The 12,500-nt window shown below is 41.5% G+C and overlaps 2 protein-coding genes across 2 annotated transcripts in view; both read right to left on the bottom strand.

Annotated features, from left to right (window-relative positions):
• Window positions 1-8,691, bottom strand: part of LOC140931241 (uncharacterized) — a 9,861-nt gene extending 1,170 nt beyond the window's left edge. Inside the window, exons 1-7 of the mRNA XM_073381006.1 lie at window positions 8,290-8,691; window positions 5,630-5,908; window positions 3,429-3,526; window positions 3,274-3,332; window positions 2,574-2,727; window positions 2,243-2,466; window positions 1,626-1,698 (exon numbers count right to left, since the gene is read on the bottom strand). Coding sequence (XP_073237107.1) covers window positions 2,339-2,466; window positions 2,574-2,727; window positions 3,274-3,332; window positions 3,429-3,526; window positions 5,630-5,908; window positions 8,290-8,420 — 849 coding nt within the window. The 5' untranslated portion in view covers window positions 8,421-8,691 and the 3' untranslated portion in view covers window positions 1,626-1,698; window positions 2,243-2,338. The remainder of the gene's footprint in view (window positions 1-1,625; window positions 1,699-2,242; window positions 2,467-2,573; window positions 2,728-3,273; window positions 3,333-3,428; window positions 3,527-5,629; window positions 5,909-8,289) is intronic.
• Window positions 8,692-12,350: 3,659 nt separating this feature from the next.
• LOC140932382 (uncharacterized) overlaps window positions 12,351-12,500 on the bottom strand; it is a 2,430-nt gene continuing 2,280 nt past the window's right edge. The window contains exon 2 of the mRNA XM_073381996.1: window positions 12,351-12,500. This exon is cut by the window's right edge and continues 341 nt beyond it. Coding sequence (XP_073238097.1) covers window positions 12,351-12,500 — 150 coding nt within the window.

The following is a 12,500-nucleotide window of genomic DNA, read 5'->3' as shown; positions in this document are numbered from 1 at the left end:
CCAAGTCAGCACCAATCAGCAAGGAGACTGCTAGCCGACTACCTCTCGCTGCTTATAGTGGTCTAGCAATCCGAAACTGAGTGATTTTTGTTGGACACTACCATACTACCATCATCATCATCATCATCATCATCATTAGCATCACCATCAACATCATCATCATTATCATCGTCATGCTCATTGGTCATTTTACTTAACAAAGCTATGTATGCTTCTGCTGCAATTATTTTTTTTAATTATTTCAGTTAATTTTTGTTTTTCTTTGTTTTAAATGCATTGACATACCATACCCTAAAACAAGGGAAAAACAAAAATTGAGGCTAAGATACAAAAATTAACTGCGACAAATACATTTATCATTCGATGCAAATTTTTCTTCCTTTTCACTGCCCAAGAGCCCACCAAATGACCTGCAAATAACTGCCTACAAATAATGGTCTGCTCACGCGCAATGTTGTCCAACTGTGTTTAGCTTAGCTGCAAATAATATTCTGCTCATGCGTAAATGAAGCAAGGCGTTTCTACTTCTTGCGATCGCTCTTGCGCTAAAATGGCAGATCGCTTCCAATCCATGAGTTTATTCATTGAGAAACAACCCGTCACTGACAAATAACAATATTTTGCTCAACCTCGTCCAATAATTGTTAAATATTGGGCAGCTTGAAAGCTGACGTGGAACCGTTACAGCAATACAGTAGGCACACAGAGACAGGCCATGCTTTAATAACTGTTGACCACATAACCGGGTTCTATGTCCTTCTCAGTTTTTTCATGACCCTGAGTGTTGGTCCAACCAGGAGTGGAACTGACGCGAGCCTATTGTTCTTACGTCTGCTAGCACCCAAATCAGCGAAATTAGCGTAAACTACCAGACTCCGCAGTACGGCAGTACTTTACGCATACGCACAGCCTTAAAGGTCGGAGCAGAATAGGCGATAAGTTGCAGCAACACGTTGTGGCGACACGTCTCATCCGCAGCACCAAATCGCTTCTTGTGTACTGGAAAATTTTTGTGAAAATCTTTGACTCCGCAAATGAATTTACTTGTGCGACTTGTTGCGACGACAAAGATTTTCACAAAAGTTCTCCAGTGTACACGAGCCATTTGTCGCTGCGACATGTCGCCGCGACATCATTTGCTGCAACTTGTCGCCTAATGTGTACCGCGGCCTTAACGCATCGCAGTTGTATCCTTAGAAAGAAGGAAAAACTCACAGAATACACCAAGGAACATGCAATGTACTGCGCGATTTAGAAGTAAGACTCGTTCGATAACATCTTCTTTTTACAAAATATCAAAAACACGCGTCCACCTTACGCTTCGTTCTCCCTCGCATGAAACAACATGTCCCGCATCCCACGATGCCCCAAAACCGGTTTGTACCAGTTTGTCTAACCACCCCACTGGGAGGTCCCCATTTTCAATGATTCTCGTCCCAGCATTCATGGGAGGCCGCCATTTTGAATAATTTGGTTCAAGCATCCACGAAATACTACGGCAGCGGTATCCAACCAGCATAGCTAACCAGACGTCCCGTCCAAAAAAATGTTGCCTTGGTACTTAATTTAACTGTTATTTGCCTATCTTTAAATAGCAACAGAAAATAATGCTTTGTTTTGCTTACTTTTTTCTTCCAACTCCATGACTATGGCAGACAGCATTTTCATCTGATCTTTAAGAGCGGTTAAATCTTCAGGCTGAAAATACAAAAAGACCTTTTTGATACCAGGCGTCATGTCTACCAAAATACTTTTGTAGGCTCTCTCTGAATAGCAAAGTGAAATGACGTTTAAATGTCGCTATTTCAGAAAGAAAAAGTGCAATGCAGAACAATTACAATAATCTTTTCAAAAGGTTTCAGAGCGAAAAAGCGGAGTTTTGGGCATGCACTACTTCCGCCATATTAAAATTTTTTAAAAATTTTACTAACAACGCTGCGCCAGAAAAAATCATGTGGTCGATTTACAGCAAGATTTGTAATAGCCTGCGTAGTAGGCGCTAGGAAGTAAATTGCCTAGATTTGTAAATGGGAGAGGCTCATAGTCACCTGGGCCGGAAAGCATTTCAGCTTTCCAAAATCTTGAATTTAGGATTTTGGAGGATTAACTCTAACTCCACGAAATAACTCTATAGAATTAACTCTAAGAATAGCCGTCCCTGATCGTTTTGCTGGATGACCAAGTAAATTTACGCATAGGCCTTTCAGTAATTTAAAACTAAGATCGTCTTTTTAAAACTCACCGAGGCTCCGATAGCTGGGCGGCCAGGTTCTCCCGCTGGACCCGGAAGTCCAGGGGGTCCTCGTGGTCCTTGTATTGATTCTCCAAGTTCCCCCTTTCATCCCGGGGGTCCCATGGGTCCTGGAGATCCAGGTGGTCCCGGGTCTCCGGTCACTATTGGTGTGGTACCCGGCTCGCCGGGATCTCCTTTTTCGCCTTTCTGGACTCTTAAACCACGTGATTGCCCTAAAAGTAACAAAAACAAAAACAATCAATCTATATTCGCTTTTCTACGCTTAAGTGCAGACTAGGAATGCTAATGCGTTTTTAAGTTCCATTGATATCCTACCCACCTTGGACTCCGTTTAAACCTGGAGGCCCTGGATCTCCGGTTTCCCCGCGTCTGCCGGGGGGCCCGGGGGGTCCGGGTGGCCCGCGAGGTCCTGGTGGACCTCTTGAGATTTCGCTGTCCTGAACTTTCGCCTCGGCAGGAGCTTTTTGACTTTTCTTTTAAAAATAAACAGAAAATGGGTTTCTTTAACCTTCGACCATGAAAAAGAGTCTGTAAGTTATGTAAGTTACAAGGCGTCCATTGCATGCATGCTAGAGGTAGAAGGTTTGGTCTAAAATTTGAAACGGGCGAAACAAACACCACAAATCAAAGAGTTCAGTTACTGGTTCTCTACAAATCTGAATCAACCAATAAATAAGCAAGTGAAAATCAAAGCAAAAGGCAGTTTCTAACGGAACATCCCAAAAAATGAAACTACATTTGTATTTTCAGCTGAGCTCAAAGACATAGTGACAGACTCTTTTAAAAAGAGAAGAGCTACCTCAGTTGGTCGGTATCTTTGTACATGCTGAGCTTCAGTCTAAACGCGGGTGACCTGCCAGTCACCTGGCTCGTCTGTTAACCGGCGAGCAAGCTCTCCGAGAAGTCACGCGCGAGCGACATACGAAATGACACGCGAGAGCGACGCCGGGGCATTTAATCATTTTGTTAGTTTTATCCATGTTTTCCCTTGAAATTCGATCTTCATACCAGTTACTAACCTGTTCCAAGGCTTTTAACCTGGCTTCCAGCAGAAGAAACTTGGTGCAATTAAAACAGGCTGTTGAAACAGAAGCACTCCAGTTGATGGCTTGATGTAAATGAAAGTCATGATAAAAATCTTAGTTGGAACTGACTTTGATAGAATAGCACCCACCTTGACTGCAATCTTTTCCTGTGAAGCCGGGACAACAGTCTTTGACCGACGTAATCACTGTTCTCACCTCTATTTTATACTGCGGACGATAGGTTACCCTGAAAATACAGTCGAACCTGTTATAAGTGACGCTGCAAATGCGAAGATTTAGCGGTAGCTCACGAGAGGTGGTAGCTTACGAGAATAGATCCACGGGGCTCTTTTCCGAGTACAGCCTGCGTAGCTGGTGGGATTGTTATGCGCGGGGTATTTTCTTTATCCTCAGGGTATTTTCTTCGGGAAGGATTTTCGGTGACTTGCTCCCAAACTTCTGAGTAGGGGAGTGGTATCAACTTATTAAATTTGGCAAGAGAATTTATTGCATGCAATTTACGAAATACACAGTTCCATGTTGTCACTAGCAGTTTTTTCTATACGTATAGATCGTTTTCACTGTCACGCAACAAAAAAATAAAGTGGAAACCGTCCAGTGAAAGAAGCCGACAAAATGACACGTCACAAAAGACTAATATATAAACAATTTGTCCAAGTCTCAGGTCTTTGTGGCCCACAGTTTCTGAGTTATTTGCCGAAACGTTTCACGCACCCTTGTAGAGCTTTGTATGGAGACGCCATATTGGTGTACCGTTTTGGTCCACCAATATGGCCGCCGGAAATCAACAAAACATCTGGAGTTCACTTTTTCTATAAAAGCTCTTTCTTTTCATTCGAGAACCAGCCTACGTGCGCATAAACATATCTTGTAATACTTGAAATGGTTATACTGCTGAAAATCAAGAGGAGAGACTTTTTTCAACGAGACAGCATTCCTGTTTTGGTGTCACGCACTGTGAAAACTCGGAAGTTCGTATTGCTGTATTTTCGAAATGAAACATACTACGGGAATGGAAACTTGAACAAAGATTTATTTTTTGTTTATCTTCAACCAAGTCTAAATAAGAATTCGTAAAACCTCGCTGTTTTGACTTAACAGTTTGATGACGTCACTGTGAAAACCATCTATACTATGAAAATCGTAGTGCATACAGCAAAATCTAAGATTTCAGACCATGCTTCAATTGAGGTTTAAAACGATGGAAAGTTATTAAACTGATGCTCCAAGAAGTTGTTACGGTCGTTTACGAGAGGTGATCGTTAACGGGAGGTTTCGGCTGTAGCAGGGGTTTGTAGTGCTTTGGGAAATTGGTCGTACATGGAGGTTCCAAGATGGACTCAAAACCACTACTATTACCAACAAAAACAAACGCAAATAATACACTAGAGGCATCAAAAGCTGTGGGAAGACAAAAAAATACAAGCGCGGAAGAACTTGCTAATTTTAGCGTGAGAAACTGTGCAAACTGTGTTAAAGGGCGGGAAATAATGAAACCAGTGTCACCGGCCATAACATGCAATCAAGCGCTAACCAAATGCCTTCTACTTGTCTTCTTCGGGGAAACCTGTTCCAGGCGTTCAGATTTCGGGAACGGCGCGAAGAGATGTGAGCAGGGAACAACGACCCGCCCTTTGACTTTGCTCCACACCCCACTATCTGAACGGCGGACAGGTTGTTTTCTGTGCAGTCACTCGGCCCGAGTCACGCAACGCTTCCCATCCACACGCGATACGTGACTTCGGCCCGAGTAGCTGGAGGCGGGAAAATCAAGGGCCAAGTCAAGGGCCATAAAATGTAAAAAAAAAGTGTCAAACCAGTGTCACACGTCATGGAACGTGCAACCAAGTCTTAGGCGCAGGAAACAGTGGCGAAAACAAACAAATAACCATTCACTTCTTTTTCCAAAAAAAAAGTTAGCATGTAGAACTTGAATTCAACTAATGCCGTAAAATTCCGAAAATAAGTCCCTCCAAATATAAGCCCCCAAAACTCGCAACGCAAAAAGCCCTTCGTTAAACCGCCCCTCCAAATATAAGCCCCCCAGGGGCTTTTACTTGGAAATTGCCCTCAAATACAAAAAGTAAAACAAAGCAAAAACAGTAAATTTCCTTCCAACTATAACGCTAGCCCAAGCGATTTTGAAACGCAAATTTCCCTGCATAGATAAGCCCCTCCGAAAATAAGCCCCTCCAAAAACAAGCCCCTCAAAAAGGGCCTTTGAAAAATATAAGCCCCGGGGCTTATTTTCGGAATTTTACGGTGAATTATTTGCGTGTATGTTTTTTGCGTTTGTTCATGGTCTAACTCAGTTATAACTGTAACACACCTGTGACCAGTACAAACTTTTTGCTGAGATGGTGTTCCACAATAGTACTTGAACTGGTGGGTCACTCTTTTCATGTGCGCTACATTACAAGTCACTTGCTTGGGCTTCTGGTAAAAGCAGTACTGTCCGCCAGAGGCCGAGGTGGTCTGGAGTGTTGCCTGGGTACTAGGCTCTTGGCTTTGTATTTGAGGACTTGGTGCCTTGACACCGGTACGTCTGTACAGCGGTAGCTTGTTTGAAGGATCGAGTACCAGCCTTTTTGATTGGAAACCGTGTTGGCTGCAACCGATTTCAGAAATGGCTGTTATATCACTTTATCACTTTTACTTCATTCAACAACATTAAAAATTGTTTTTAGGGGAGTCGCATTCCCCCTCTCCTCTCTGATCATGATAGGGAGGAGGCGGGGAAATTCGAATACCCTAAAAACGAGTCGGTTGCACTCCCTCCTCCGCAGAGACTCCGCCTGGGTTTTAGTGAGCGCGTAGTGGACGACGCGAAGAAAAGTTCCCTTTCCCATCGTCCCCTGCGCGCTCCCTTTTTTCCGTTTACGACACAAAGAAGCTTCTGAAGAGGGTGAGAGATCGTGCGAGAGTCGTTTGTCACAAAGGCATGGAAGAATCATAATGATTTATTTTTTCTTGCGTAAAATGGTATCATAAGCGCTTAAAACAAAGAGGTTGTACTAACGTCTAACTTTAAGGCCAAAATTTATTTCTATGTGAATCAGTCATATGTATAGGATCTACATGAAAATCTGTTCTGTGTAAAAGTAGTCGTAGATATCAAAAGTGACAGAAACAAGATCTCTTTTCTTTCCTGACATCAGTGGTCTGATCTATATTATCCTGTGTCGCTTTCCGCAATCGATACTTACAGAGAGGTCATAATATCATAATTTATCTGTCTTCAAGAGATAACAACAAGTAATTACCCTCCTTTTATTTTAGTGGCTACGACAGATTACATAGGTGGTTAACAAGAGTCTGACAGTGCAGATAGCCGTGTGACTTTCCGATTTTCTTTTAAAAAGTTAGCGGGGGCGGTTTGTTGTTTGTTCATCTGAAACGCCTCAGAGTTGCGGTCTTTGTACTGTTCGCGTAATTCTTAGTTTCTACGAGCAGCAAGCATTTCTAAGGAAAAGCTGCTAACTTATTCCACAAGAGCCTTGTATTGGCTAATTCGTAGCGTTCTGATAGGCGTCTAAAATTTCCCTTTTTCCTTTTATGATCGAATGCAGTTTTGAGTTGAATGGGAAAGAGCTCAGTGTGACAACTTTGAGGAGGGTATTCAATAGGTTTTTTGGGATCCGGGACTTGCCTCATTTGAAGGCAGGGATTGGGGATTGAAAAACCAAAGGGAAAGATATTAAAACGGGACACTGGGGAGCAGGGAACGGAAAAAAATTGAGTCGAGATTCGGGATTGAAAGTATACATGCATGAGATGCTGGATGCTGTCGAATAACCATGCGCGGATTTAGAGGATGGCCGAGGGGGCCGTGCCCCCTCCACCTTCCCCCCACTTTTTTTCCTGTTAATTTTTGTGTTATTTTTTTAATTACGGCAGCAAAATAAAAGGAATCCATATAGCTGGCAAATTTCCGACCCCTGGGGACTTTCATAAAGATGACGTTTTCGCGCCAAATACAAACTTTCCCAGAACAAAGACTCTTGACCATTTCGTCTGATTTTAGAGCCAAAACAAAACAAAATTTCCGGCAAAACAATAATAGTCACAAAAAGTCAAATTACTAGTGTCATCTCTCTTTAGCGATTGTTTATGAATTATCCCGGTTTTTTTTCTTTTGGTCCGGAAATCTAACTCAGCTGGCTCATATCAGTATTCCATACAGTTCTGTTCAATTACGCCACATGGCGTGATACAGGAGTGATAGGTTAAATTATTCTTTTCGTATTTCCCCGAGTCACAAGGATATCGAGTATTAAACAATTCATTTTTCTGCTCTTTCGTCATGAAAATAATGAAACTTTACTGTCGCATGTCAAAACCAAAAACCAGAATCTGTAATGTTTCCAGAAATTGAAACTCTGATGATTTATGGCGCCGGGTTTGTTCTGTCATAAGCAGCGATAATCACACACTTTTGTACTCATCAGTTCCATTCATGAAAAAGCACACGTCAGTTTTTTCAAGGCCCTACATGTCTTGCAATGCTACCCTAGAGGTGACAAAATGTTGCAGGACATATGACAGGCCTTGTGCATATGATGCTGACCACACCACGTTTGATATTGCGTGAATTCAAGGTTTGCGTGAACTGTAGTTTACTTTTCATGGAAAATAGACTCTAGTAGGCGTTAAAACACTTTATTTTGTTGCGAATTTTCGCGCCTTGGTGTCAATATGAAAGCAATTATCTCCTGAAACGTTTCAGTCACCGCAAGAAAGTTTTTTCTTTATTTTGAGAAAAGGAAACTCGCGAGTTAACTTATACAAAACAGCGAGACGTAACAATTTTAATCCTCTTTTCAATGCGTCTGAGTTTACGACGAACTGAAAAACATGCTTTACCGAGTTGAATATTAAGCCAGGTAAAATTTACATCTCAGAACTTTCAAGGGGACGCTTACTAAGTTTAGGAAGAACGGTCATTTTTATATCACACCAAGAATAAACTGCACTATGTAATAAGCTTACCTTTGAGCGTACGGATTGTTGTAGCTGTAGAGGGGAAGATGTCTGCTTGAGTGTGACCTTGAAACTCCACGAAAACCAGCAACAGAAGCTAAAACTGCCGTGATAAAAATTGCGCTCTCCGCAATTTTCATGCTGTAAACTTTCCTGCGTCCAGTCAGAAGTCAGAAAAATTCTCGACTACAATATTCCAGAAAGTAAGATCTGCTGCGAGTTCACAACTATCCACTTAGACTTCGGGAAGTTTGCTATTACCGTATGTCAAGTTGCTGAGTCGCCGCTGAGTGCCGTTTTCTATCCAAAAGCCTGAGACGTTATTCTCGATTGATAACAGTCGAAAGTGATGACAAAATAATTAGAACACAGTCTTGATTGCTAGATAACAAAAGGGCGGCAAGCGACCATAGCTGAGCGATTTGATATCCGAGGCAATGAACTAGAATTTCCGGTCTTAGGGGAGAACTAATAAACTCACGGAAACTATACTAGACATTTTGATTGTCTAGGATGATGAATTGTCTTCTTATATTTTCCGGTTTATATATATCGGCATATTTTCAACCTCATCGCTGTAGGGGAAGAAGCAGCCTGCCAGGAGGCTGGACGCGCGAGGCGGTGTGCGTAGCATGCGAGAGTGAGTCTGACTAGCCTAATCGGTATAAACTACCAGCTGTCCACAAACAACTCCCCTAACCCCATCCCCTAGTGTTTTGCATTGACACGTCAGCCAGTTCGTGCATTCTTCATTCATGACCCATTTTTTACCTGAATATATAACATATCCAATTCTTTCGGCTGAAGCAAATGACGAGGAGCATTCCCTTTTATATACAATTCAAGGAGAGCCCCCTCCAGATTGACATTTTAAGAGTAACTTGACCTGTAACTCTGTATTTAGCTATGGGGTGTAGTCGCTCTAGTCGAGTCAAGACTGGTCGAAGGTCATTCATATCAGATTTCTGGAATATGAAAAGTCGCAAAAAGCGGAGGAGCCAGTCTTCGTCCGGCCATTACATAAAAGTTAGCCAGTTAGCCCACGAAAGTGCGATAGTGCGGCTTCATCCATGTGTGTTGTTGATGCAATTTCAGGATCACACAAAGTGTAACCAACTCCTTGGATATCTAATACCATTAATTGGGTGTTTGACTTCTTGTAGGTGTAGTGGCTTGCGGTTGTACTTTTGGCACTTGCCATTGCTTACGTTTACCCGACATGATTGAAACAGAGAAATCATGCAAACATCGCTTAGGAGCCACGCAAAAGATCAGCGAAGTGCATTGTGGGCTCTGGCATCGATAGGCCATGAACAACATTTTTTTTTTTAGAAAAACCTTATGGCACTGCTAGGCCAAGGAAATATTATTTTCGTTTCATTTTACTTTTGCTTAAAAATTATTTTACTTTACTTTCTATTTTTTTCGTTTAAATTTGATTTAAAGTATCTCGATAATAATTTTTTTTAGTTTAAAGTTTAAAAATAAAATGAAATAACATAATAAATTACGGGGAACTTACAAGATACTACACAATTTTCTTATGGCACTCCTAGGCCACCATACTGTACACCATCACGCTGAATAATGCAAATACTGAATGGATATGGACATGACACAAGAAATGCAAAAGAAGGGTTCTGAATATCTCTCGCGCACTGAAATAATCAGTTTTGTAAGATACAATACCAAGGCATTCTAAAACTGTTTGATAACAATTAAAATTGTTATCAGCTAAACCAAACAGCTTTTCACCTCATTGACTTTCTGTAAATCGTAACAACGTGTTTGAAGACCCCTTTGAAAATGATACAAGGAAAACATGTGATATGTTATTAGTTTTTCTTTTAAGCTCTGAACAATGCAACACTTTTTTTAACCGTCACATCTTTTCATTGTGTTTCTGATGGCCTCATCTGCTAAACATATTTTTTTTCCAATTACTTCTCCAATGACAATCTTTCGGAGTGAAAAATCTATATCCGAATCTACAATTATTTCTTTCAACCCTGCCATCGCACACTTCAACTCATCGTGGAATAAGAAGGTTAACTGTATTATACGTAGAGTGGTAAGAAATCACATGAAACTAACTCTTTCACAAAAGAAAACGGCGTGAGTAGAGATGAACTCATCTTTTCCCCGACAGATTAACGTCAAGAATTTTAATTCTCTTTCACGGACAGGCATTTCAGTTCTCAACATACACAGCCAAATATTCCAGCGACGTCTTTTTTTCTTATCTTTCTAATCCAAAAACTGGGCGGAACGGAGTTATTTGAAGAGATAAAATGTTCATGATATTTCTTAATAGACCAGCCCATGCCTAGTCTCCCTCGCAGCCGTTTTTAGTATCGTCACGCAACGCTCCTCCTTTGTGGGGAGGAGCGTTGCGTGACGATACTAAAAACGGCTGCGAGGGAGACTAGCCCATGCCTAACTGTCACCTGTTTGTCAATAGGCATTTCTAAATTGGTAAGGATCATTCTCAGTCAAAGTTATAATCAAGAAAAGGAAAATCAACTTGAAATATATAGCCCCTAAATTTAATTAACTAGTTTTATTTTCGAGATGAATCTAAGTGAAACCATGCTACAAAATTGTACACATTTCAAACTAGAAAAGGTGAAATCAGCACTTGATACGGGAGGACCATTGTGTGTTCTTGGCATACTCCAGTAAACTGATCAAAAGCAAGACGCATAATTTGACAAGGCCCAAAGCCAGTGGAGGGTTTCTCTAAATATCATCGGTGGTTTTAAGACTGTTTTGACAAAGATTTGCTATTTGTTACGTCTTCTATTTAAATTTTATTTTAATGGACAAAAAGCATGTCCACCGGCGCGCTTAAAACTGCGGAGCTTCTTTAGGCAGGACCCCGGCGGAGCTTTGCTCTCTCCTCCGCAGAGGCCTCTTTGTGTTGTAGGGAGGCTGGGGAGAAAGAAGCGTGCGCTTTCTATTTTCCGATTATTTCTATTTTTACTGTGATACCCAGCGGGAGCCTCTAGAGCTTTCAGGAAAGACGAGCCAGATGTATTGCTAAGAAAAAAAGTCATTAGTCGTGACTAGTTTTCACAAAATATTTTTCTCTCTTGGTTTCCAAGAATGGAATTAGCGTGCGAGTGAACTGTCTATACAAGGAATTTATTACCAAATGACGATCTTGCGGATTGCCCTTTAATATCTGAAGCATCAAAATCAAAGCTTAACGCATTCAGTCTTGGATCGGATGGAATACGCTCAATTACGCTATGATTGCGGATTTCAACCAGAAGCTACTTAAAACAAGTTGCAATGACAGCATGCAAGGAAACTTTTAGTGAGATAATACAAAACAAGTCTTTTTATTAGACTTCAGTTTAAGAAAGTTGGGGCAAGGACGGGTACAAACTAAAAGCCCGAGACATGTGCAAGAATCACTACACGTTGCTAGGAAACTACCCACCTACCCCTCCCCTAAGCCAACATAAACACTCACTTCTCACCTAGAGCAAAATGTTGGCTTAGGGGAGGGCCAGGAGGGGCAGTTTCCCAGGCACCTATAATGCAGATCGGATCATCCAAAAGATCTCTTGTGAAGTAAATTCTAAAATACTCACTCAAAGATTGTCATTAACCCTCTGCAATTCTTTGTGAAAGACGTCTTAAGCTTTACCTGGAGAGTGCTCGCTGGCACCAGAAAGGTCTATAACACACATAACCTTGTGCTAACGTAATTTTCAATATCCAGGGGAAAAAATCGAAGCCTTAGCCTGGGATTAAAATAAAAAAGTTACTATTTCTACAACTTGAGACAAAACGATGGAAAAAGACATTATTTCAGTCCGTTGCAAAAGAAAATCTTGATACAGTTTGATACACAGCCTAAAGGTGATTGTTGACATCGTCTTAGTTTCTCTAGCTTTTTTTGCGCTATAGTCATATAAAATGTTTACGGTATGGATGGATGCTTTTGTCACCTAGTACTACTTTCGTCGACGGGATGCCCCGAAAGAAGCTCGTACGGTCGGCACTGGACGTGCTTTAGAGCTGAACCAAGAGGCACTACCAGATGCCCGCACATACGACGTTCATCCAGACGGTCGGATGGTTCTGACAGAAGAGGATCCTCCACCTGATGATTGCACTTTTGGTCTACTTTTTTGTGGACTGCTTTTCATTGAGCATGCTGCACCGTCTCCTTGGCGCTTGTTGAGCACAGGAAAATATCCTTTCTTCTT

The sequence above is a fragment of the Porites lutea genome, chromosome 3 (genome assembly GCF_958299795.1).
Source record: "Porites lutea chromosome 3, jaPorLute2.1, whole genome shotgun sequence".
NCBI classification, from domain to species: domain Eukaryota; kingdom Metazoa; phylum Cnidaria; class Anthozoa; order Scleractinia; family Poritidae; genus Porites; species Porites lutea.
This window is presented reverse-complemented; position numbering and strand designations above follow the sequence as displayed.